This window comes from Pleurodeles waltl, chromosome 3_1, assembly GCF_031143425.1.
Source record: "Pleurodeles waltl isolate 20211129_DDA chromosome 3_1, aPleWal1.hap1.20221129, whole genome shotgun sequence".
Classification (NCBI taxonomy): domain Eukaryota; kingdom Metazoa; phylum Chordata; class Amphibia; order Caudata; family Salamandridae; genus Pleurodeles; species Pleurodeles waltl.
This window is the reverse complement of record NC_090440.1, coordinates 1,939,763,467-1,939,784,747: the sequence shown is the minus strand read 5'-3', so window position 1 is coordinate 1,939,784,747 and position 21,281 is coordinate 1,939,763,467. Positions and strand designations below refer to the sequence as shown.

The following is a 21,281-nucleotide window of genomic DNA, read 5'->3' as shown; positions in this document are numbered from 1 at the left end:
CCCGCCCCCCTCGCGCCCCCATTTGCCGCTCCCTCCCGCCTCCCAGCTGCTCCTCCCTCCCCCCTCCCTTCTTAATGGCTGGCGCTGCGCGTCCGCGCCGCTGGCGCGCCAGAGGCGCGCCAGAGGCAAGCCCGTCTGCGCCCGTCCGCGCCTGTACCGCGCCCAGCGCCACCCCCCCTGGTCCTCGCGCCTCCCGCGCCCACTTCTCGGCCGAAGAGCTCCGCGCCCTCAACCCCGGGCCCTCCACTGAATGCTTCCGGGCATCCCCGAAGCTCCTCAAGACCTGGCTCTTCGACCGCTAAACAGCCTCTCCACCCCCCCCCCCCACCTCAGCGCCTCGAAACCCTAACGGGTACATAGCGCGCTTTATAAATACTATGATTGATTGATTGATTGATTGTGCCACTGCACTCTGTGGCACTATACTCTACTCTGCACCACTCTTTTCTACTGTACTCTGACCACTCTATGCCACTGCAATCTATGCCACTCAACTCTACTCCCTCTGCTACTGCACTCTATGCCACTCATCCCTACTCTGCACCACTACCCACTGCATCACTCAACTCTATGTCACTTCACTCTGCACCAGTCTATGCCACTGTTCTCTACACAGCTGCATTATATTCAATTTTCCTCTGCTCTATTCTGCACCACTCTACTCTGCGCCTTCCATAAGTGGAACTCACTCTTGCATTCTACAAAGCTGCATTGTATGCTGATTAATTAAATGCTTCTGTATTCTACACCCCTACATTTTGCAAAACTCTACATCAGTGTACTACACATCAATCCACTCTATGCCATTCTAGTGTATGCTACTCTACGTAACTCCACACTATGCCACTCCACTCTCCGGCAATCCACTCTACAACTCTCCACACCAGTGGTTCCCAACCTTTTGACTTCTGTGGACCCCCACTTTACCATTACTGTAGCCTGGGGACCCCCACTGAATCTTTATAGGACTCTAGGGACCCCCTACTGAGTCATTACTGAAAGGCGAGGGTCTAATCTGTTGATGTTATTTAGTTTTCTAAGCAGTTGCGGACCCCCTGAGGAGGCTTCGCGGACACCCAGGGGTCCCCGGACCACAGGTTGGGAACCACTGCTCCACACCACTCTCCTCTTTGCCACTAACTATTAGCCATGCTGAACAGCAGCCACAATGGTATACAGCATGGCTAAAACACATTGGCAAAACCAAAAGCTGTTGTATAGGTGAGACCTATTGGCTTTGTCAGTGCTTCTTCAGAGTAGCCAATACCGGTCCTTGGTTATTTATTAGGGAAGGTTTGTACAATGCTGCCTTCAAAGTACTTAGTTGTAGAGACAGGAGGCCATGTTCCAATGCATCTAAGACTAATTTTGTTCATTCATTCATGCATTGGGTATTGTTATCAAGTAGTTGAATATTTACACAAGTGTCCATGGAAGTTATCATATGGAGTTTGATTAATTCAAGAGAAGAACTTGGAGATTAGCCTGGGCGAAACAGATCAGACCAGGCTCCTTCTCCCGAGTTAGGGGATGGTTCGAACTTCAATGAATTCTCAAACTTGTTTGTGCTTTGAGTTTTAGGTGATCCAATCACTGAATCCACCTTGACAAGGTTTCCTGTAACAAAAATCGTTCTTTTTTTAGTAGCATGCAGCATACGGAAGGCGAATTTAGAGGGCGGGCCATGCCTAACAAGTGAGAGGTCAAGGGTTTGGTGCGGTTAAGCTATTGGTGACTCAGTGCACAGAACCAATTCTGAAGCTATAGCTAGTGTCTAAGCCAAGGGGAAAACGTCCATCGGCCATTTAGGAATACCTCTGAGCGCCGCTGCTTGAAGTGACACTTTAAACACTGCAGTCTACAGCAGTCTTTAACTTCCTGGCTCCGATTTTTAGGTAAGATTCTGAGTTGTTCTGGCTTTAAAAGTAATACCGGCCGTTAGAACACATCTTCACTCACAGCATCCCCACTGCAGTTGCAAAATAAAAAAGTAAAACGTAAGTGATTTTGTGCAACAAAGAACTCAGAATACCACTTTCCCGTTTTGAAGAGAAAATATTGAATCTCAATGTGAAATCAGTCTTGGGTGTGAATATTGAGTATGAAGTATAGGACAACTATGCATAATGAGACTCATCCTTTTGTGATGTCAGTGTCCCACAGCTACCAATCAGAACACAAGTCCCGTTGGAGTTAATGCGCTGCCATATACTACCGTGCTGCGACGCATACACCCGCCCGGCCGCACTGCGGCCACGCCCCCTCATGCTGTCGCTGGGGATTATGGTAGAATGTAAAGTCTTGGGGGCAGCCGCTTACATGCTGGGGGTCACGCGGGCTGGCGGATCGCTTTCACAATTCCAAAGCTGTATCGATCAGGCTCGAGGTTTAAGTCGGGGATAAAGCTGCCCATGCGATAACACTGGGCCAGAGAAGCCTGGAGGGTGATGGGGAGGGCCTGTCCCTGCCCGGGACGCCGCGTGCGCTTTCTTGGAGTCCTCAAGCTTCTAACCAGAATAACACACCACCAGGCACTTCATATCTGCACGGCTGATCCATGAAATATTGTTTGTAAGTCTAGTCAATAACGAAGAAAAAGGTGAGATATTCCTTTCTCACCTTACTAAGACCTTTCAAGGACTAAAAAGCCACATTGTTGCTATTCACATTAGGAAGTGCTCAGTACAAACAACAAAGCATGTAACTGTCATGATGGATATTAATGCACTCATACCATCAGTGCCCACCAAGTAATACCACACCACTCAGCAACCGCACACAAAAGTATGAAAATCTGAGAAGACACTCAACACAACCTGGTAATTCAACTAACTGGCGGTTGGGTATCCCAAAGTATTAGAGACCATCAGTTACTTACCAGACAGTGCAGGGCACTATTTATGTGTGCCACATAAGCAAGTTGTCGAGCCCTTCGATCGCACTCACCAAAAAAAATCTCACAGCCCATTAACGCTGATTTGCGCTGCCTACTAACCGATAACCTCCACAGAACTGAATTAGACTCTTTGCTGAAGGGAATGTGTGGAAGGACATACTCCAGATTACCGAAAGGCACTGCAGTACTACTATATCACTACACTGTGCTGTACAAGTGTCACTCAACAATCCCAATGCAAGACAAGTCATATAAATGGATTGCACTCACTGTTCCCATCCAGTGGCGGAACGGACAGATTTAGGCCTTAAAATTGTTTCTTGTTCCTCACCACCTAGCATTAGAGTTCTGAATCCTACAAGGACGTCAGTTAGTGGTACTCAGAGGAAGCAGCTGCTACCCCTTGTTCTGCCCTTGTTACGCCTGGCCTCAAGGATTATGGAGGCATTGGCAGAACAGGAAAGTAAACAGGCTTCTTCGAGCACTGTTTAAGTTCTGTGGTATCTATTTTACCAATCGCGACAGCAAACAGGAAGCTATTTGGGTGAGAAGAACCCCGTGATCTAATTGTGGGGCCAAAGAGTGATGTCACCTTTGCAGCCCTCACCATTTTGCTAAATTGATATCTAAGGAATCCTACATGATATACTTCATGTTAGTGTTTAAATAAAATGAGTTGTTAATTCCTAGGGGTTGGGCGGAACGCACAGATTTTCACTCTATGGAGTTCCACTGAGTTACATGAAAACTCAGCGAGATTCCACAGAGTTCCATGTACAAGCAGAAATTGGCATGTCATGCTGCTTGCGCTGATTTTTAGCACCAAGAGCTCACTCTGAGCACAGCAGAGGGGGCTGCTGCTTGAGTTGATTTTGCTGACTCTCACGAAGATTTTCTACTTGAACGGTAGACTTCTCACTGTGAACAGTCAACCATTTGCAGTGATAAATTCTCCCTGAGGGCTCCTCTAGTGCCCAAAAATCAGACTCGGATGCCAATTCTTCCTCACACTCACAAACTTACTGTTGGCGAGCCACGTGCAAGAAAAAGCTCTGCAATGACGCGGCTGGCAGAATTTGGCCAGAACTCTGCATTAGAAGTGTAATGCGGAGTGGCCAAAATTCCGCCAACTCTACCGGAGGAGCAGAATTTATTGCGCACTCTTATTGATTTCCCAAATGGGACATGTGTGCCTGTGTGAACCTGAGAGACCTACATTCGTATAGCACACTGAGCAGGGTCAAGAGTGATTTGCATATGGCTGGGTCTAAACTGGGGTGGCATGGTGAGCAAAAGAACAATGTTTAATCCCAGTTCTGTGACTGGGGATGAGTGTTTGAAAAGTTTCAACACTCCGACCATCATCCTCGTGTTGCTAAAGGGAACATAGGGTGACCGTATGTCCAGGATTTCCCCAAACAGTCCAGGTTCTTGGAGGACTGCCCCATGATCCCAACGCTGTTCCTAAATTTCAATACATGTTCCGATTTTTAGAACAAAGGTTGAGCCATTCTGCAAAGCAGAAATGAAGCTATGCTCTCCTTTAAAGAGGCGCCTGTAAAGTAATTGAAGTTATCAGTTTCTTGCAGGAGGAGCTGGGGAGAAGTCAGAGTGGGGAGGATGAAAGGGCTGTTCAGGGTGGAGGTCTGGCCACAGCTAATTTTATATTTCATAGCCTTGTAAATATCTATTTATAGCTCTATCTCTCTCTCTCTATAAATATATTAAAATATATATATATATCCATATATATATATCTATATATATATATATATATCTATATATATATATATATATATATATATATATATAGATATATATATATATATATATATATATACATACATTCATTCATTTTTAGGCTACTCAAAAACGAAGACATAAGTAACACAAAAGATTTTAGTCCTACTTTTATGTGTGTCCTGCCCCGGTTTACCTTCTCAAAACCTGATCCCCCTAGGTGAACAGGACACCATCAGCCCGCCCCTGCTTCCGGTGAACACATTCACATGCAATTGGATTTGCAGGCGCGACACCAGCACTTAGTTTCAGTAGACATGTTTAATTTATCGGTTTTACAGAACCCGTCTCGCTGCTGCTGTTTGACATAATTCCTTATTATGGAGCGAGGAGAGTACATTTGTTACCTCCGCGGGCAGGGATTTATCTGCAGCTTTTCACGCCTGTCAGTGGCAGGAAGGGCTGCTTCTGAGAGAATCGGAGCGTAGGCCTGCATATGCCTGCTGGGTGGTGCAGGAGGAGGAACCGCTGGAGGCTGGTCTTCTCCCATTGATTTCATGTTCCAAGTTTAACACTACAGTCTATGAGGGCTGAGAGCACAACAGAGCGCGTGCCTAGCTTTCAGCTGGCCCCCAGCCTTCCAGCCAACCCTGGCTTTCCAGCCTACAGCACAAAGCATGCTGATACTCCCAGGCGCAGGCATATGGGAAACGCGAAACTACACATCCCGGCTTCCTTAGCGCCGTTGGCCACGATCAGAAATACAGAACTGGTTCTTATGACATGGAGCCCGCTGACCGCTATGAAACGAGAAGTTCACTTCGCACTTCAGCTGGCAGTAGCAATGCAAGCGTCTCTCACACAAAGAGCTGGTAAAGCACGAGCAGCAGCTGTCCAAGGCTCAGAGTACAGCAGGGACGAGAGCAAGCATGCTTTCTGAGGCGTCGAACCGGTACCTCATATGAAACACAAGAGTGAGGGCCCTCACAAGCAAGAGAGCTGCAGAAAAGGCAGCAGCAGAAGCACAAACTTCAGGTTTACACAGAATAGGTCCAGCAGGAGCCGCCACGCACACACCACAATCACACAGACTACGCAGTACCGCGTGGCTCCCGCAGGCCCGCAGTCGGGGGAGTGGGGCGAGCTACACGGGTACACGGGGCCCCCTCAGTACTGTAAACTATTCACGGGCGGGAGGCCCCTGACTGGGTCCAGGTACTTTGCAGCCCCCTTCCCCCCCCCCCCCCCCCCCCTTCAGTTTCGTTACACCACTGAGACTAGGTCCAACAGAAATAGCAGCAAAACAAGCGTCACTTGCACAGGGGTGTTGTGAACCCCAGCTCTAGCTGCTACTGCAGGAGTGTGGTTCTTGATGGGCCTCTTCTGTCAGTCAAAAGGTCATAATTATCATAAGGAAGAAGGAAACATGGATTGATAAAAAGGGGAAAGAAGGATGGAAGGTTGAAAGTAAGGGAAGGGTGAAAGAAAAGTAGGAAGATTGATAGGATGAATGAGTGGGTGCATGAATGAGGGAGTGGACGGGTGGATAAGTGGATGGTTGGTGAAAGGATGGGAGAGTCAATGCAAATCTGAGTGAATGGATGGGTGGCAAAAAAAATCAATTGGGTGATGAAAGGTTTTCTTGACAAATGTGTAAGACAAAGGATGGCTGTAATGGGTGGATGGATATATGGCTGGATGCATGCATATATGATGGATGTGTGAATGGTTGGATGGACTGATGAAAGACTGAATGATACATGAAAGAATGAGTGAATGGCAGAATGTGAAGGTTAAATGGTGGATATCAGCAAGTGGATGGAAGGGTGAAACAATAAATCGATACTGGGATGGAAGAGACAAGGAAGCTCTTCTAGGAAGGGTCCCTTGCTTTGCTTGCTTGATGCCATCTTGGCTTTCAAAGTGGGGGGTCCGAATAAATAGCAGAACTGCAAGCTTCACTCACACACACATACAAAGCCCAGCAGAGGCAGCATAAGCATTGAAATCTTCAGTCACAAACAGAATAGTTCCTACCATAACCACAATGCAAGCTTTACTTGCACGCAGGCTAGTTCCAGCAATGGAAGCAGCAATGAATACTTTACTCACACTCAGAATAACTCCTGCATACGCAGATGCATTGCAAGCGTCACTCGCACACAAAATAGGGTCAGTATAGGTGTCAGCAATGCAAGAGTTACTTGCTACTTGCTACCAGAATAGGTCCAGAAGAAATTGCAGCAATGAAGCTTCATACACATACGAAATAGGTGCAGCAGATTTATTAGCAATACACACGTTACTCACACATAGAACAGTCCTGTCATAGGTAAATTCAATGCAGGCTTCATTCGCACACAGACTAGTCCAGCCATAACTAAATCCAATGCATGCTCCACTCGCACACACAGAATAGTCCGGTCATAGGTAAATCCAATGCATGTTTCTCTCGCACACAGAATAGTCTGGTTACAGGTAAATCCAATGCACACTTCACAGACACACAGAATAGTCCCGTCATAGGTAAATCCAATGTACACTTCACTCACACACAGAATGGGTTCACATACTGACAGGCAGAACAAGCTTCACTTACATACAGAATAGGTCCAGCGTAAATAGCCACAATGCAAGCTTCACTCACACACAAACTGCCTCCAGCAGAGATAGCAGCAATATATTCTTCATTGCACACAGCACAACTCCAGCATATGCAGAGGCAGTGCAAGCTTCAATCACAATCACAAAGTAGGTTGTTATAGGTAAATCCAATGCAAGCTTCATTCGCACACAGAGTAGTCCTGTCACAGGTAAATCTATTACACATTTCAGTCACACACAAAATAATCCTGTCGCAGGTAAATCTAATGCACACTTCACTCACACACAGAATAGTCCTATTACAGGTAAATCCAATGTCCCCATAGGTCCCGATATGGAGAAGCAGTACCGTCTTCACTTGCATAAAGAATAGGTCCAGCATACATAGCCACAATGCAAGCTTCACTCACACACAAACTGCATCCAGCAGAGATAGCAGCAATGCAATCTTCATTGCACACAGCACAACTCCAACATATGCAGAGGCGGTGCAAGCTTCAATCACATATAGAGTAGTCCTGCCATAGGTAAATCCAATGCAAGCTTTATTCTCACACAGAATAGGTTCCCATACCGAGAAGTAGTACAATCTTCACTTGCATACAAACTATATGCAGGAGAGATAGCTGCAATGCATTCTTCATTGCACACAGCACAAGTGCAACATACGCAGAGGCAGTGCAAGCTTCATTCACATACAGAGTAGGTTTAACATAGGTATTAGTTATAAAAACTTCACTCGCATCGAATACACCAAGCGTAGACAGAGCTGATGCAAGCGTCACTTGTGCACAGAATAGGTCCAGCATAAGTAGCTGTAGTGCAAGATACACTTACACAAAAATAGGTTAAACATAAGCAGTACAACTGCACACTTCCCTCACGCATAGAAGAGGTAAATCACAAACAGCAGCCCTGCAAGCTTCCCTCACACAATGGTACTGCCAGACAGTTCTGCACACAGCTCTCACATAACTCTTGCAGCACGTGTCCTAAGACGTCCTGCAGCACTTCAGTCTTGTCTCGAAGTACCTCGTACCTTGTTATAGTAGAGGCTCTGTGCGTGCAATAGATTTCAGGAATCATGACTCTTGGTCCCATCGAGCTCGTGTGCCAGTGTTTGCCAAAAACATGCCACTCCGCCTTCTCTCCTCAAGCTGCTGGCTTCCCCAGTGGCGAGAGGGAAGTTTTCAGAAGCCGCCAGACAGCAGGCTGTTGAAGAGATTTCTCCCTGGGCCTTGATTGAGGGCGCATCTAACTGACCTGCAACCAGCCAAGTGACGAGCGCCTGTCAAAATAAGAGGGAAGACAGAAACGAAGGATTCTGTGCTCACATCACATCCCTTGCAATTAGCAGCGCAAAACTATATCTGTGAGTTATTGATTGCATCTTCGGTGACAGCTCACAGATTCCAGGTAGTCATTTTGGGTTTTATTTGCAGGGGAGTTGAGACATGACTTGCGTAGATATTAGCGAATGTTGTGCCTTCGGCGTCCTTCTGTCAGGCTGTCAGGGCTTAGCTTGGTCGGTAGGAATGGGGGGGTGTTAGCCAGGGGTGGCTCCTCCGCTATAACGAGGAGCGGCACCCCTGCCAGCAGCAGCAGCTACAAACTTTTACTCTGAGAGTAAATGGAACGAGGCCATGGGGCTTTGACGGGGACGAGTTCAGTGCGCATGTATGTTTGGCTGGCAGTCTCGGGCCGGCCAAACACACATGCGCACTGGGCTCTCTCTAACCCAACAACGCATGTGTGCGTTGCTAGATTGGAGACAGCAGGCAGAGACCTCCAATCCTAATGCTGCTTTCATGCTGTCACTTAATTTCAGTCATCAAATTAACTAATAAACTGATGAATGATAGGCTAGGATTAGCATTTGGGTTAAAAAATTATACTCTGTCAAAGTTAATTTGGAGGCAATTTAATTTACAATAATTAAGAAAATATTTAACATTAGTTAATGTATGGCTACAGTTAGCGTTAGAAGGGTCAGAGGGTTCGAAATTGGTTTAGGGAGAGCATTAGGCTTAGAACTAGGCTTCCTAGATTTAATAATATTTTTTCAATATTTAAATATAATTTAAATCGTTTAAATAATATACAATACCTAAATATGATGTTTTTGTAGCAATGGTGTAATAATAATAAAGGTTGGACTTTAGTTACATCTATTTAAATGAAAATGACTAGATTTTTTTATAGGTTAGTGGCAGGGTTAGCATTAGCAATAGTTTTAGGGTAAAATGACATTATTTAATTTGCGTTTGCAATTATTTAATGTATGCAAACATAAAAGCATTTTTATTATTTCAAACAATGAGATGGAGTAAAGTTTACAATCATTTTAGTGATAAAAAGAGCTCATGTGACTGCAGAGGAGGGAAAAAAAGAGTTGAGCTAATAAGAGAAGAGACAATAGTAAGCAGGACAGTGGAAGGTATTGTAGGAAGTTTTCTCTGTATATACTGTACCAAAATGAGGTATAGTGTGCACTGAGTCCAGAGGTTCCTCAGAGGCTTAACAGAAGCTAAAGTAGATAACACTAATGCTCTCTTTTGTGGTACTGTGGTGAAGCAGTTAGGCGTATCAGAGGGTAGCATTTGTTGTACACACACAGTCAAGAAATCAGGTACACAGTCAATGACTAACTGCAGGCCAATTGTTTTATATAGCAAAAATATATTTATTTAGTTAATTTATTTCTAGAACCAGACGGACTTTGTTGCAGGTAATTTTTGTTTGGTTTTTCCAGATAAAGCAGTTTACAAGTAAGTACAATTTTTCAATTTCAAAAGTTGACACAGTGCAATTTTTCAAAGGAGTCAATAGAGTCATGGGGGAGGCAAGTGTTAGTACTGTTAACAGGTAAGTACACGACTTACGATTCCAGTCTTCGGGGGTTAGGATGTCCTCAGGTCAAAGTTTAGGCTGACCCCAGAAGTGCACCACCAGCAACACAGGGCCGGTTAGGTGCAGAGGTCAAAGTTGGCTTCAGGTTTACAATGGAAACCTAAGAGGACTGGGGGTGCTCTGTAAAAAGCAGATTGCAGGTAAGTACCTGCGGTTCCAGGACACAGGCCTGGAGGGTTTAGGTCAGCACCAGGGGGCCACAGGTCCACACCAAACACACACCCTCTGTGACTCAGGTGTGGCTAGGTGCAGGGTTCAAACGGAGCTGGGCGCCCAATGCTTTTCAATAGGGGGACTACAGGGGTCACAAAAAATGCTGCAAGCTGGGTTCAAGGGGTCAGTTCCGGGAAACCTGACGCCCAAGGAGACCCCCCAGGTCTCCAAGGCCAGGGACCTGGGGGGTCTCTTTGAGCATCGGGTATCATTGTCGGATCCAGTCGCAGTCAGTGGGCTCCTCTGGATTCAGGCTGCAGGTGTCGTTATGTTGGTCAGGAGGGGTAAACCCAGGGTGAACTTGAGGTCAGAATCACCTGGGGACCTCCTCTTGTCCGGTGGGCCACCTCGACTTGGCCATGGGTGTCGGGTGCAGAGTGGGCAGGGCTCGCAGATCCAGGGCAGTTCTGGAGCCTTTTTTAGAGGTTTCCTCTGAACAGGGCCGCTGTCCTTGGGAGTTTGTGGTCCTCTGCTGGGCAGGCGGTCCTCTGGGGGCTTGTAAAGGTTGCTGGTCCTGCTGGATGCATCTCCTTCTTGGAGATGGGGATCTTTGAAGCTGCAGTCAGGCCGGTAGGGCTGTGGCCAAGTCATTTGTCACCTGGAGTCTTCACTGCTTGGGTCGGCTTGGCAGTCCTTCTTCTTTAGTCTTGAGGCCACCAGGAATCTGGTGAGTAAGGTTCAGGGGTTCCCTAAATACTAGATTTAGGGGTGTTACAGGGGACAGAGGGCAGTAGCCAATGGCTACTGTCCCTGAGGGTGACTCACCCTTCTGCTGCCTACTCCCTTTGGGGAGGAGGGCACATTCCTATACCTATTGGTCCCTCTCCTCCAGACCAAGATGGAGGATTCTGCAATGAGGGGTTCACTTCAGCTCTGGACACCTTGTTTTTCCTAGTTTTCCCGCCTAACCTGCTGCCAAAAGTGGGGCTTGTTCCAGGGGGCCGGCATCTCCACTAGCTGAAGTGCCCTGGGACACTGTAACAGGAGCCCTGTGCCTTTGAGGCTCACTGCCAAGTGTTACAGTTCCTGCAGGGGGGAGGTGTGAATCTCCACCACCCGAGCAGGCTTTGTTTCTGACCCCAGAGAGCACAAAGGCTCTCACCCCATGGGGTCAAAAACTTGTCTGTTAGTGGCAGGCTGACACTGACTGGTCAGCCTTACACTAAAGGGTTGGGCAAAATACAGGGGGAATCTCTAAGATGCCCTCTGTGTGCATTGTATAATAAATCCAGCACTGGGATCAGTGTGGGTTTATTGTGCTGAGAAGTTTGATACCAAACTTCCCAGCCTTCAGTGATGCCATCATGGATCTGTGGAGTTCGTAATAACAAATGCCCAGCCCATGTACTTAACATGGACACACTGCACTTACAATGTCTACAAATTGACTTAGACACTGTAGGGGCATATTGCTCATGCAGCTATGCCCTCACCTGTGGTATAGTGTACCCTACCTTAGGGCTTTGAGGCCTTCTAGAGGGGTGACTTACCTATTCCACAGGCAGTAGTTTGTGGGTATGGCACCCTGAAAGGGGTGCCATGCCGACTTTACTTTTTTCTCCCCAACAGCACACACAATCTTCAATGGCAGTGTGCATGTGCTCGGTGAGGGGTCCCCTAGGGTGACACAATACACGCGTCAGCCCTTAGTGGCCCTCCCTGGTCACAGAGCCCTTGGTACTACTGGTACCTTTTGCAAAGGACAAAATCAATCATGAATCAGATACTTGTAGAGCTCGGCTTATCACCCCTGGTGTCACAAGGAACTGTTGTGGGCATGCTGATCATTTGAAGAGCCAGGCCTTGAGGTCCTTCCTGAACTGCTTCACCAAGGGAGCCTGTCTGAGGTTGACTGGGAGCGTGTTCCTTGTCCAAGCTATGAGGTCAGAGAAGGATCTGCTTCCAGTTGTGCTCTTCCTCATCCTGGGGATGGTGGTGCGGGTGAGTTGGAAGGATCGGAGTTGTCTGGTGGGGGTGTAGAACGTCAGGCGGTGGTTGAGGTTGGCTGGTTCGATGTTGTGCAGAGCCTTGTAGGTGTGAGTCAGTAGCTTGAAGTTGATGCGTTTGTTGACAGGGAGCCAGTGGAGGTCTCTGAGGTGGGTGGAGATGTGGCTATGGCAAGGGATGTCCAGGATGAGTCTAGCTAATGCGTTCTGTTTTCTCTGTAGTCTTGCTTGTAGTTTCTTTGTGATGCCAGCATATAGTGTGCTGTCTTAGTCCAGTTTGCTGCTGACCAGTGCATCGGTGACCGTCCTTCTTATCTTGGTGGGGATCCACTTGAAAATGTTCCGGAGGAGAAGGAGACTATGGAAGCATGACGGTGAGACGGATTTGATTTAATGGCTCATGGATAGCGAGGAGTCCAGGATGATGTCCAGGTTACGTGCATGGTTGGTATGAGTGGGGCGTTACCTAGGGTGGTAGGCCACCATGAGTCGTCCCAGGTGGAAGGGGTGGAGCCCAGAATGAGGATCTCTGTCTTGTCCGTGTTGAGTTTGAGGAAGCTGGCTTTCATCCAGGCGGCAACCGCTCTCATTCCATTTTAAAAGTTGCTCTTGGCTGTTGATGAGTCGTCGGTCTGGGAGAGGATCCATTGAGTATCGTCGGTGTAGGAGATGATGTTTAGGGATGTGTAGGGACTTAGCTGTGTGCCAGAGGTGTGCCAATAGGGGAAACAGTGGTACAGTTTAGGGAAAGAACACTGGTGCTGGGGCCTAGTTAGCAGGATCCCAGCACACACTCTGTCCTTAGCATCAATATCAGGCAAACAGTGGGGGGTAACCATGCCAAAAGGGGCACTTTCCTACAGGTATCCATGACTACTTCAGTATTTAAACCTGTAACTTACATATGAAACAATGACCTCAGCAGGGAGCCCTTACCCCACTGAGTTATCTTCTGGCAGCTCTGCCATATGTTACCAGTCACCTGTTGCGGTGGTGTAGCCTTGTGAAGATGTATGGTCTATCGAGAAGTCCTGGTCTAGTTAGGCACGAGTTGAGGCTGGACAGAGTCCTTCCACTGTTAGGGAGAGAGAATGCCCGTTCCCCTTAGCGCGAAGCTGTAGGAGACTGGGAGGTGTTCCTCGTATCCCCTAATGCACCATCACTAGGTCTGCACGTGCTTACAATCTGTGAATGCCAACAGGTGTGCATGTGATGTGCCACATGCGTGTGTTCAACCTGCTATCCTTCTCGTAATCACATCTTTATGTGTGAGAGTGTCTTTTTTGGGTGCTTAACTTCTCGCTAACTCCTTACATTTCTTAATGAGGTGCGTTTTTCTGGTGGTGTTGTGTTTTGTAACTGGTTACAGAAAACCTACAGGGAACCCATGAAATAACGGTTAACTATTATGAATAAAACACCCAGCACATTTTATTTGCTGTGTAAAAGCAGTTTGGAAATCTAGTTATTATGCGCCACAGTATTTTTTTAAAATGTTGTCACGAAGCTCAGTTGCATGTTGATAATTGATATACATAAATGTGATTCAAAATATTAAACTGCAGTAATAAATATTTTTTACATTTCTATTTGACTGTCTTAATTTGCTATTCTTGAAAAGTGCCTGGAGCCGATTTCAGAGCACTGATAAAACAGCAAGTAACTGCAAACTATGCTCTCCCTGTCACATTTTTAATGTACAAACAAATAACTTACCATAGCTTTATATGTTATCCCTGATACCAACCTCATTAGTTCAGTTCCAAATATAAACAACAGTTTTAAGAGCCTGAGTAGCTTGTTACTCAAGATCTGTAACCATTAAGTTTATATTCTTTTCCCATTATATATATATAAATATCTATCTATATCTATCTCTCTCTCTCTCTCTCTCTCTTTATTATATATATATATATATATATATATATATATATATATATATCACCTACTGGTGGTCACCAGTAGGTAGTTACAGTTAGGACCTAGTTTCCTTGGGAAAAGCGTTTTTTGACTTGTCTATATCTTTGGTGCCATTTGATGAATCTTCATGAAATTTTCCCAAAAAAAAGTTGCCGGAGAATTCAGTTGTGCATGGGAAGTTTTGGGGTGATCTGTTAAGTGGGGGCTGAGAAAATTGGAGGTAAAAAAAAGTGCATTTCCCATATTAATTCCAATAAGCACTTTGAACATGACTACAGCCTGGACTGCTGGACGATTTACACCAAATTCGGCAGAAATGTAGCTTTCGGTATGTAGATTACGATTCTTGTTGTTTGCTGTAAATACGTTCAATACTTTGGTAGATATTAAAGGAAAACAAAATGTGTATATCTACGGGCGCAGAACTTCCTCTGATCCAGGATATAGGTATCTTGAACCCATAGGACACATGGAGGGGTCCATGCCCAATAAATTTCAAATTTTTCTTTTTTCAACTGATTTATGGATCCTTGAATCCTCCTTAAATCCTGCTTGGATCCTCCTCAAATCCAGGGGAAAAGCAAGGCCCTGATTGGCTGCAACCTGATAGAAATATTAACAAGTGTGTTACAAAAACATTAGAAATGTACAGAAAAAGCCAAAGGTTACAGGGACGTTATAGTTAGGTTGACTTTTTACCCATAAAAAAACATAAAAATTCAGCAGTTATAGTAGTTATACTTATCTGAAGAAACTATACCTTGCGCCAGAAAGTAACTCTGGGCAACGAGTTATAGTTTCTTAACATAATTATAACTATAAGTATAACTATAACTGCTGAATTCCTATAGTTTAGTATGAAAACGTCAACCTAACAATAACGTCCCTGCTATATATACATATATATATAGCTACCTAGTATCAGTTGCCACTAGGTTATTATAATTATAGAAAGAGCATTTTTGCCTTTTGCCTATACCTTTGGCAGCGAGTGAAGAACGTTCACAACATTTTCAAAACTTATACTAAGTTCAGTTTCTATCTTCAAAGTTTTGGGGTGATCTGTCAAGCGGAGGCTGAGAAAAAGAGGGGGGGGTCCTCAAACATGTTTTCCCTATTCATTTTTCTATAGGACCTTTAGACACGCCTACAGCCCAAACCACTGAACGGAATTTCACAAAATTTGGCACAAAGGTAGATTCTGTTGAACAGATCAAGCTTTTTGTGATTTGGTGTAAATCCATTCAGTAGTTTTGGAGTAATTTAAGGCCCCAAAAAGGTATAGATATGTAGGGACTCTGATCCTCCGCAGAGCCAACTGTTCCCGTGCTGATAGCTGATTGGCTGGCAACACTTCAACAAGGAAGTGTTGGCAGCCGTCTTGGGTCTTCACTTTAGCTGAGTCCCAGAAAAAAAAATAGAAAAAAAGGGCCAGGATAGAGTCACACTGACCCCTTAGCCCTGGTGCTGGGGTCCCTGAGGGACCCCGCCGGGGATAAAAAGCATTTTTTATTTTTTATATTTTACGATGGGATCCTTGGATCCAACATAAAATGAAAAAAAAAATGAAGCACGGTCTTCCGTGCTTCGTTATTATAAAGCCCCCAGGTGGGCCAAGTTCCTGGGGCATTTGTTTATAAATGCGCAGGAGGCTACTGGCCCCTTCTCGCTACCCCGGGGATCGCCACCTCCCCGGGGCTTATAATTGGTGTGCGGGGAACTGGGTGCCCCTCGCTGCCCTGAGGACTGCCACCTACCCAGGACTGTGTCTCAAATATGCGAGGGCACCCGAACCTCTCCAGCTGCCCCAGGGCCCACCACTCCCAGAGTGATAAATGTGATTAATGCTGGGGTGGCCTGTGGCCCCCCTGTGCCCAGGGGACCACCAACCCCTGGGGAGATAAATGCCTTAAGGCTTTCCCCGCAGTGCAAGATAGCCCATAAAGGGCTTTTTATTAAATAAATAAATATGTAGGGACTGAGGGGGAGCTCTTGAGGGCTCACTCGCGATCCCAGAAAGCCCATAAAGGGCTAAAAAATAAATAAAATAAAATAAAAACCTGCAGCTCAGTGTGAAGGTCCTATACCTTAAAAAAACATAGAAATTCACTGAAAAAAAACAAAGGTTACAGGGAGGTTATAGTTAGGAAATAGAATTAAAAAAAACATAGCAACTCACTGAAAAAAACAAAGGTTACAGAAATGTTATAGTGAGGCTCACATTTTAAACATACAAAACCTTACAAATTCACCAGTTACAGTTAGAGTTACTAACTATAACTCGTGCCCTAAGGTAACTATAATTCACGCCCTCGGAGTGCACTGGTAATTACCCGCAAATTATGGCACTTACCACATCTTTAATACTTACACTTCTAAGAGTAAGGGCTGTGGTCCATACAAGATGTCTGATTACCTCCCACTGTCTGTCTGGAGCCTAGACTAACTTGAAAGGGGGACCTGCGCACTTCACAAGAATCCTTTGTTGGACACCCCCCACATCAAAGGCACTTTTTTGTATGTATAGTAGGCCTCTTGACTCACTCACGAGTACACGTCTGGACCCCACAGGACTGTTCTAGAGCAAAGATTGCTGTGTGGCAGGATCGCCACTCTGCCAGACCTGACTGTTCCCAGGAAGTGTTACTCTGATCTGCTGCACTGCCCTGCTGGTCTTGACCTGCCACTTAAGGAGAATTCCTTAACTAACCCCATAGTGACTCCAGGGCCTGCCCAACGTCCACTGCCTGCTCAAGAAACCTAAATCCGCAAACAACTGATAGACACAACCGGCCATCATCATGGCCGTACATCTCAGTCCCCACTCCCTCCGGTCACCGCTTTCTGAGCCATCTGACTGTAGAATCCGCCCCAGAGCCACCGCTGCCAGGGACCCACTGTCCACATAAAATTATTAATCCCCCTCAAGGGTCTGTGTCCACTGGATCGGCAGCACTGCCCGGATTTGCACTCTGAACCGGCCGCACCGGAACACCTGGGGCCACCTACAACTGAGGAGCTGGCCTGTCATCATCCATACCAGCGGTCCCTCCCCTCACCTGCCAATCACCTACTCCAGCGAGGCTGAGAGCTATACTGGGACTCAGGGGAGCCTCTGTAAGTTTCCAAGTCCATGTAGGAGCCGAACCACCACAAACTCACCCTTCCCCACCGGTGGAGTTGAGGAGATCGCAGCCAGGGAATACCTACCATAAAGACCCAAGGCGAGGCACCTCCACCTACTTCTTTTCTCTATTGCTGTTCCATTGGTGCATCGCCAAGAGGGGACAGGACTTTTGCTGCAAACCCTTCCTCTGGGGGCTCAAGCAAAGAGAGCACACCCAGGAATAATTTCCTAATGACGAGATAAAGTGCCTCCAACAACCACCAATGCTACTAACGAACTGAGCTCCAGTTGGGGCACTCTTCTCTGGCTTGTCAATCAAAGGAGAGTGTAACTGGGAGAAGATTACCATATTACCCTAAGAGGAAGCACCCCGCAAATTACATCCGACATCCTGCCAGTGTGCCAAGACTACTGCGACTGATCGAGGGATTATCAAGCTGCACTGATGCCAAAGTGTTATTATTGAGTATTTATTCCAAAGTTATATTACTGAAAGTGTATTTCAGTGTATTATCATTGAGTGCCCATCTGCTAAAGTACTACTAATTGGATTATTATCGTTTTGAAGTATTCCCAAACATTTAACGATTATATATATATTTTTCCAAAACCGTCTGGAGTCCTTTTTTGTGGTGATTGCTGGGGCCACTGTGGGGGAAACCTGCACAAATACTTCACACATTGCCAAGCTACCAGTGCTCAGGCCAACTTAGCTGTGTATCTGACTTAACCTGACTAGCCAGGGTGGGTCCTGCTTGACTGAGGTTCAAACCCTAGTCAGTCTGAGACCCCACTTCTAACAACTGTTCATGGCAAGGGCGCGAGTTCTAGTGACCTTAGGGCGCGAGTTATGGTTACTTGAAATAATTCTAAATAAAACTGCTGAATTTATGTGGTTTTGTATGAATACATTGAGAACCTAACTATAAAATCCCTGTAAGCTTTGATTTTTTCAGTGAATATATATCTAGGTAGATAGATAGATAGATAGATAGATAGATAGATAGATAGATAGATAGATAGATAGATAGATAGATAATATGTGTGTGTGTGTGTGTATATATATATATATATATTTACTCATTTGCATATGTTGAAATAATGGATATACATATATATATTATTTCAACAGAAGCAAATGATTAAATGTGTATGCATGCGTTGATTATACAATTATGCTTTAAATGTAGACATCCATGTGATCTAAATCAGTCATTATTTTGCATACACAAACAAGTAGCTGCACATGTATGCTTAGTTTAGATATGAATATGTATCTTATATACATATATTTATAAACTTATACAAGACAAAAACTGTAACTCACATTTGTCTGTAAAATAGGTCCATCAAAGGAATACTGCAGGGTTATGACATTACTTCGTGTGATGTCACAACCATACAATCATAAATGTTCATGCTAACTAGCCCCCACTATTTTAAAGTATTTTTTCCCCGAGCAGTGATATTTAATACACAGGTGTCGTCTGTTAAGCAGATGTGGGCTACTGAGAAGGTGTGATCTGTTATGGCAGTGTTGCCTGTTGATGAAATGTGGCTAAATGAGAAGTGCCTATTAGGGGAAGCGTTGCTTAGAGAAAAAGTGTGTTTTGGGAAACAGGCGTGGGTTAGTGAGGTCTGTTCTAGTGAAGAGGTGTGGTCTGTTGAGATGGTATGGCCTAGTCATGAGGAAGATCTATTATGAAGGTGTGGACAGCTGATGGGCGTGGCTTACTGAGTAGATATTATTAATGCCTTGCTTCCAAGGGCACTGTCCTAAGAGAAGTGTTTGAATGGAAGTGATAAATGTATTTTAGATAAACGTCAGGTTAAAATGTAAACTGTGGTGCTTTCAGCTGGCAGGTATATTTGTATAAGAAACAGGGGTGACATCAGTAAATTATTCTGCTATATGTAAGTACAAACTTGAGCTTCATGTGTTCTAAACAGATCTTCTCCTCTTGCAGGGTCCCGCCAGAATACTGTCAGCAGCAGTAATCCATTTGGCTCTGACCTGGGGACGGATCTTCCTACTTCACCGTCTGCAGAAAAGCGTGAAGGAGAGGTGCGCTTCATCACCACAGAACCAACATTGACCCTGCTTAACCATCATCCCCTCCTGGAGGAGTTTCTGCACGAGGCCCTGATGAGGAAGGACCACCTGGACCAAAGACCCTTTCTCACGGGGGGATTAGGAGAAGGTAGTGAAGCACCTGTCCAGCCAGACCTGGCAACTTGGGGGGCTCTAGGGCCTGAAGACAACTTAGCGCATGAAGACAATGCCCCAGTCTTCTCTGAGTTTACTACCCTGCCATGGACATCTGCATCATCCTCTGTGAGCACTGCCACCTCTGTGCTCCCACTGGCTGAAAGCACCAGAGCACCAGAGTCAACCACAGCACCGGTACCTGCAAAGCCAGCTTTCACCTCCAAGGTGATGTCCAAGACTGGGATAGCATTGACTCACCTAAGCGACTTGTCCACTGCCAGCCAAGATATCTTGGCAACAACAGAGGCATCAGCTACAACGGTGGTAGCTATATCCCAAGCTTGGGCTCAGGGCACAAATCAGATCCCAATCAGCGCTGTGACCAGCATTCCACCTACAACAGACATGGCCCTTAGCAGTACAATTTCCACAACAATGCAGAGTCAGACAGAGCCGCAGGAAATGGAGAGAAACACTCAAACTAGCACAGCTACATCAGCAACAGCATCTTCAGGGGATGATGAAGAGACCACAACTACCACCACTATCACCACGACTACCATCACAACCACAGCCCAGGTACCAGGTGAGTGCACTGTGAAGGCAATAACCAGGCCTGGATGTGGTTTGAGTGACCTTTCAGTGAAGGTGCATTGCAGTGACTTCTGATCTTTATCTGTGACTGCTCTGTGACCTCTTTGACACGTGCTGCGGTCATTAATGCCCCCATGGATGGATGTCCATTTCACTATGATCCCGCCTCACCAGTGCATTAGACACACAGCCACGTCATGCTCCTTCACTCGCGTGGAATCTCAATCATGCCCACATTTCTGGCTGCATAGGCGTAGAAATAATGTCTAGTGTGTACTTTCCGGACTGTGGAACTCTAAGAGATGAGTTCTAATCTTACCCTCCTTGCCAGACCAAAACTTAGGGATCATTTGTTAATGCCTTTATTTTCATTTGTCACTAAACTCCCACATTCTAGTAAAGGAAATAAGATAAAACTGGTATTGTGCACAAAAGATCAAAATAAACTAGTCTATTTTGATTTTCCCTGAAGCACCTAGGTGTTTTAGGATAAAAACGATTTTGGAAAACAAAGCGAGAAACCTTAAGTGCGAAATTCTATATTTTAAGTTAAATACAAGTTCTTTGGCAATATTTATTTGTACTTGCTTCGCAGACGTTATTAGTTTACCCTAAAAACCTAAAACCTACCCTTTCATACACTGCCTTCCCTTCACTCCTAAATGTAACCCCTGAGGCCCCTCTTCCTAACTAACACCAGGCTACTAACTATCCTTGAGTTGTATCCTAGCTGGAGGGATTTTCTATGACCCCAATCAATACCAATTCCCTTACATTCATACTGTCTCTAAGTGTGACCCTTACCCAGACCTGAGAGCCATCTCTATCCTCCGTACATCACTACCCAAGCCTAAGCCTAGCCCTTCTCCATGCCTATGAAATATCACGTCCTCCATAACCAGTTAAGGGCTTTTTCACACTTAACTTTACCTCTTCTTCTCCATTCATGCTCGTCCTGTGCCCAACCCTACCCCTTACTCTAATCCCAGCGCTAACCATAGCCAATGAAATATCCATCGCCGTAAACTTAGTTTAAGGCCTTTCTTTTACCCTGTCCATACCTGTTATTCTGTCCCCGTCCCCATCCTTCTTGTAACCTTAAAGCTTGGGGTTTGTGTCAAT

General features: G+C 45.6%; 1 protein-coding gene across 1 annotated transcript in view; it reads left to right on the top strand.

Moving 5' to 3' along the window:
• The window catches only part of SEZ6 (seizure related 6 homolog), an 823,732-nt gene that overhangs the window by 347,001 nt on the left and 455,450 nt on the right, over window positions 1-21,281 (top strand). Inside the window, exon 2 of the mRNA XM_069226215.1 lies at window positions 19,324-20,151. Within this exon, the coding sequence (XP_069082316.1) occupies window positions 19,324-20,151 (828 nt within the window). The remainder of the gene's footprint in view (window positions 1-19,323; window positions 20,152-21,281) is intronic.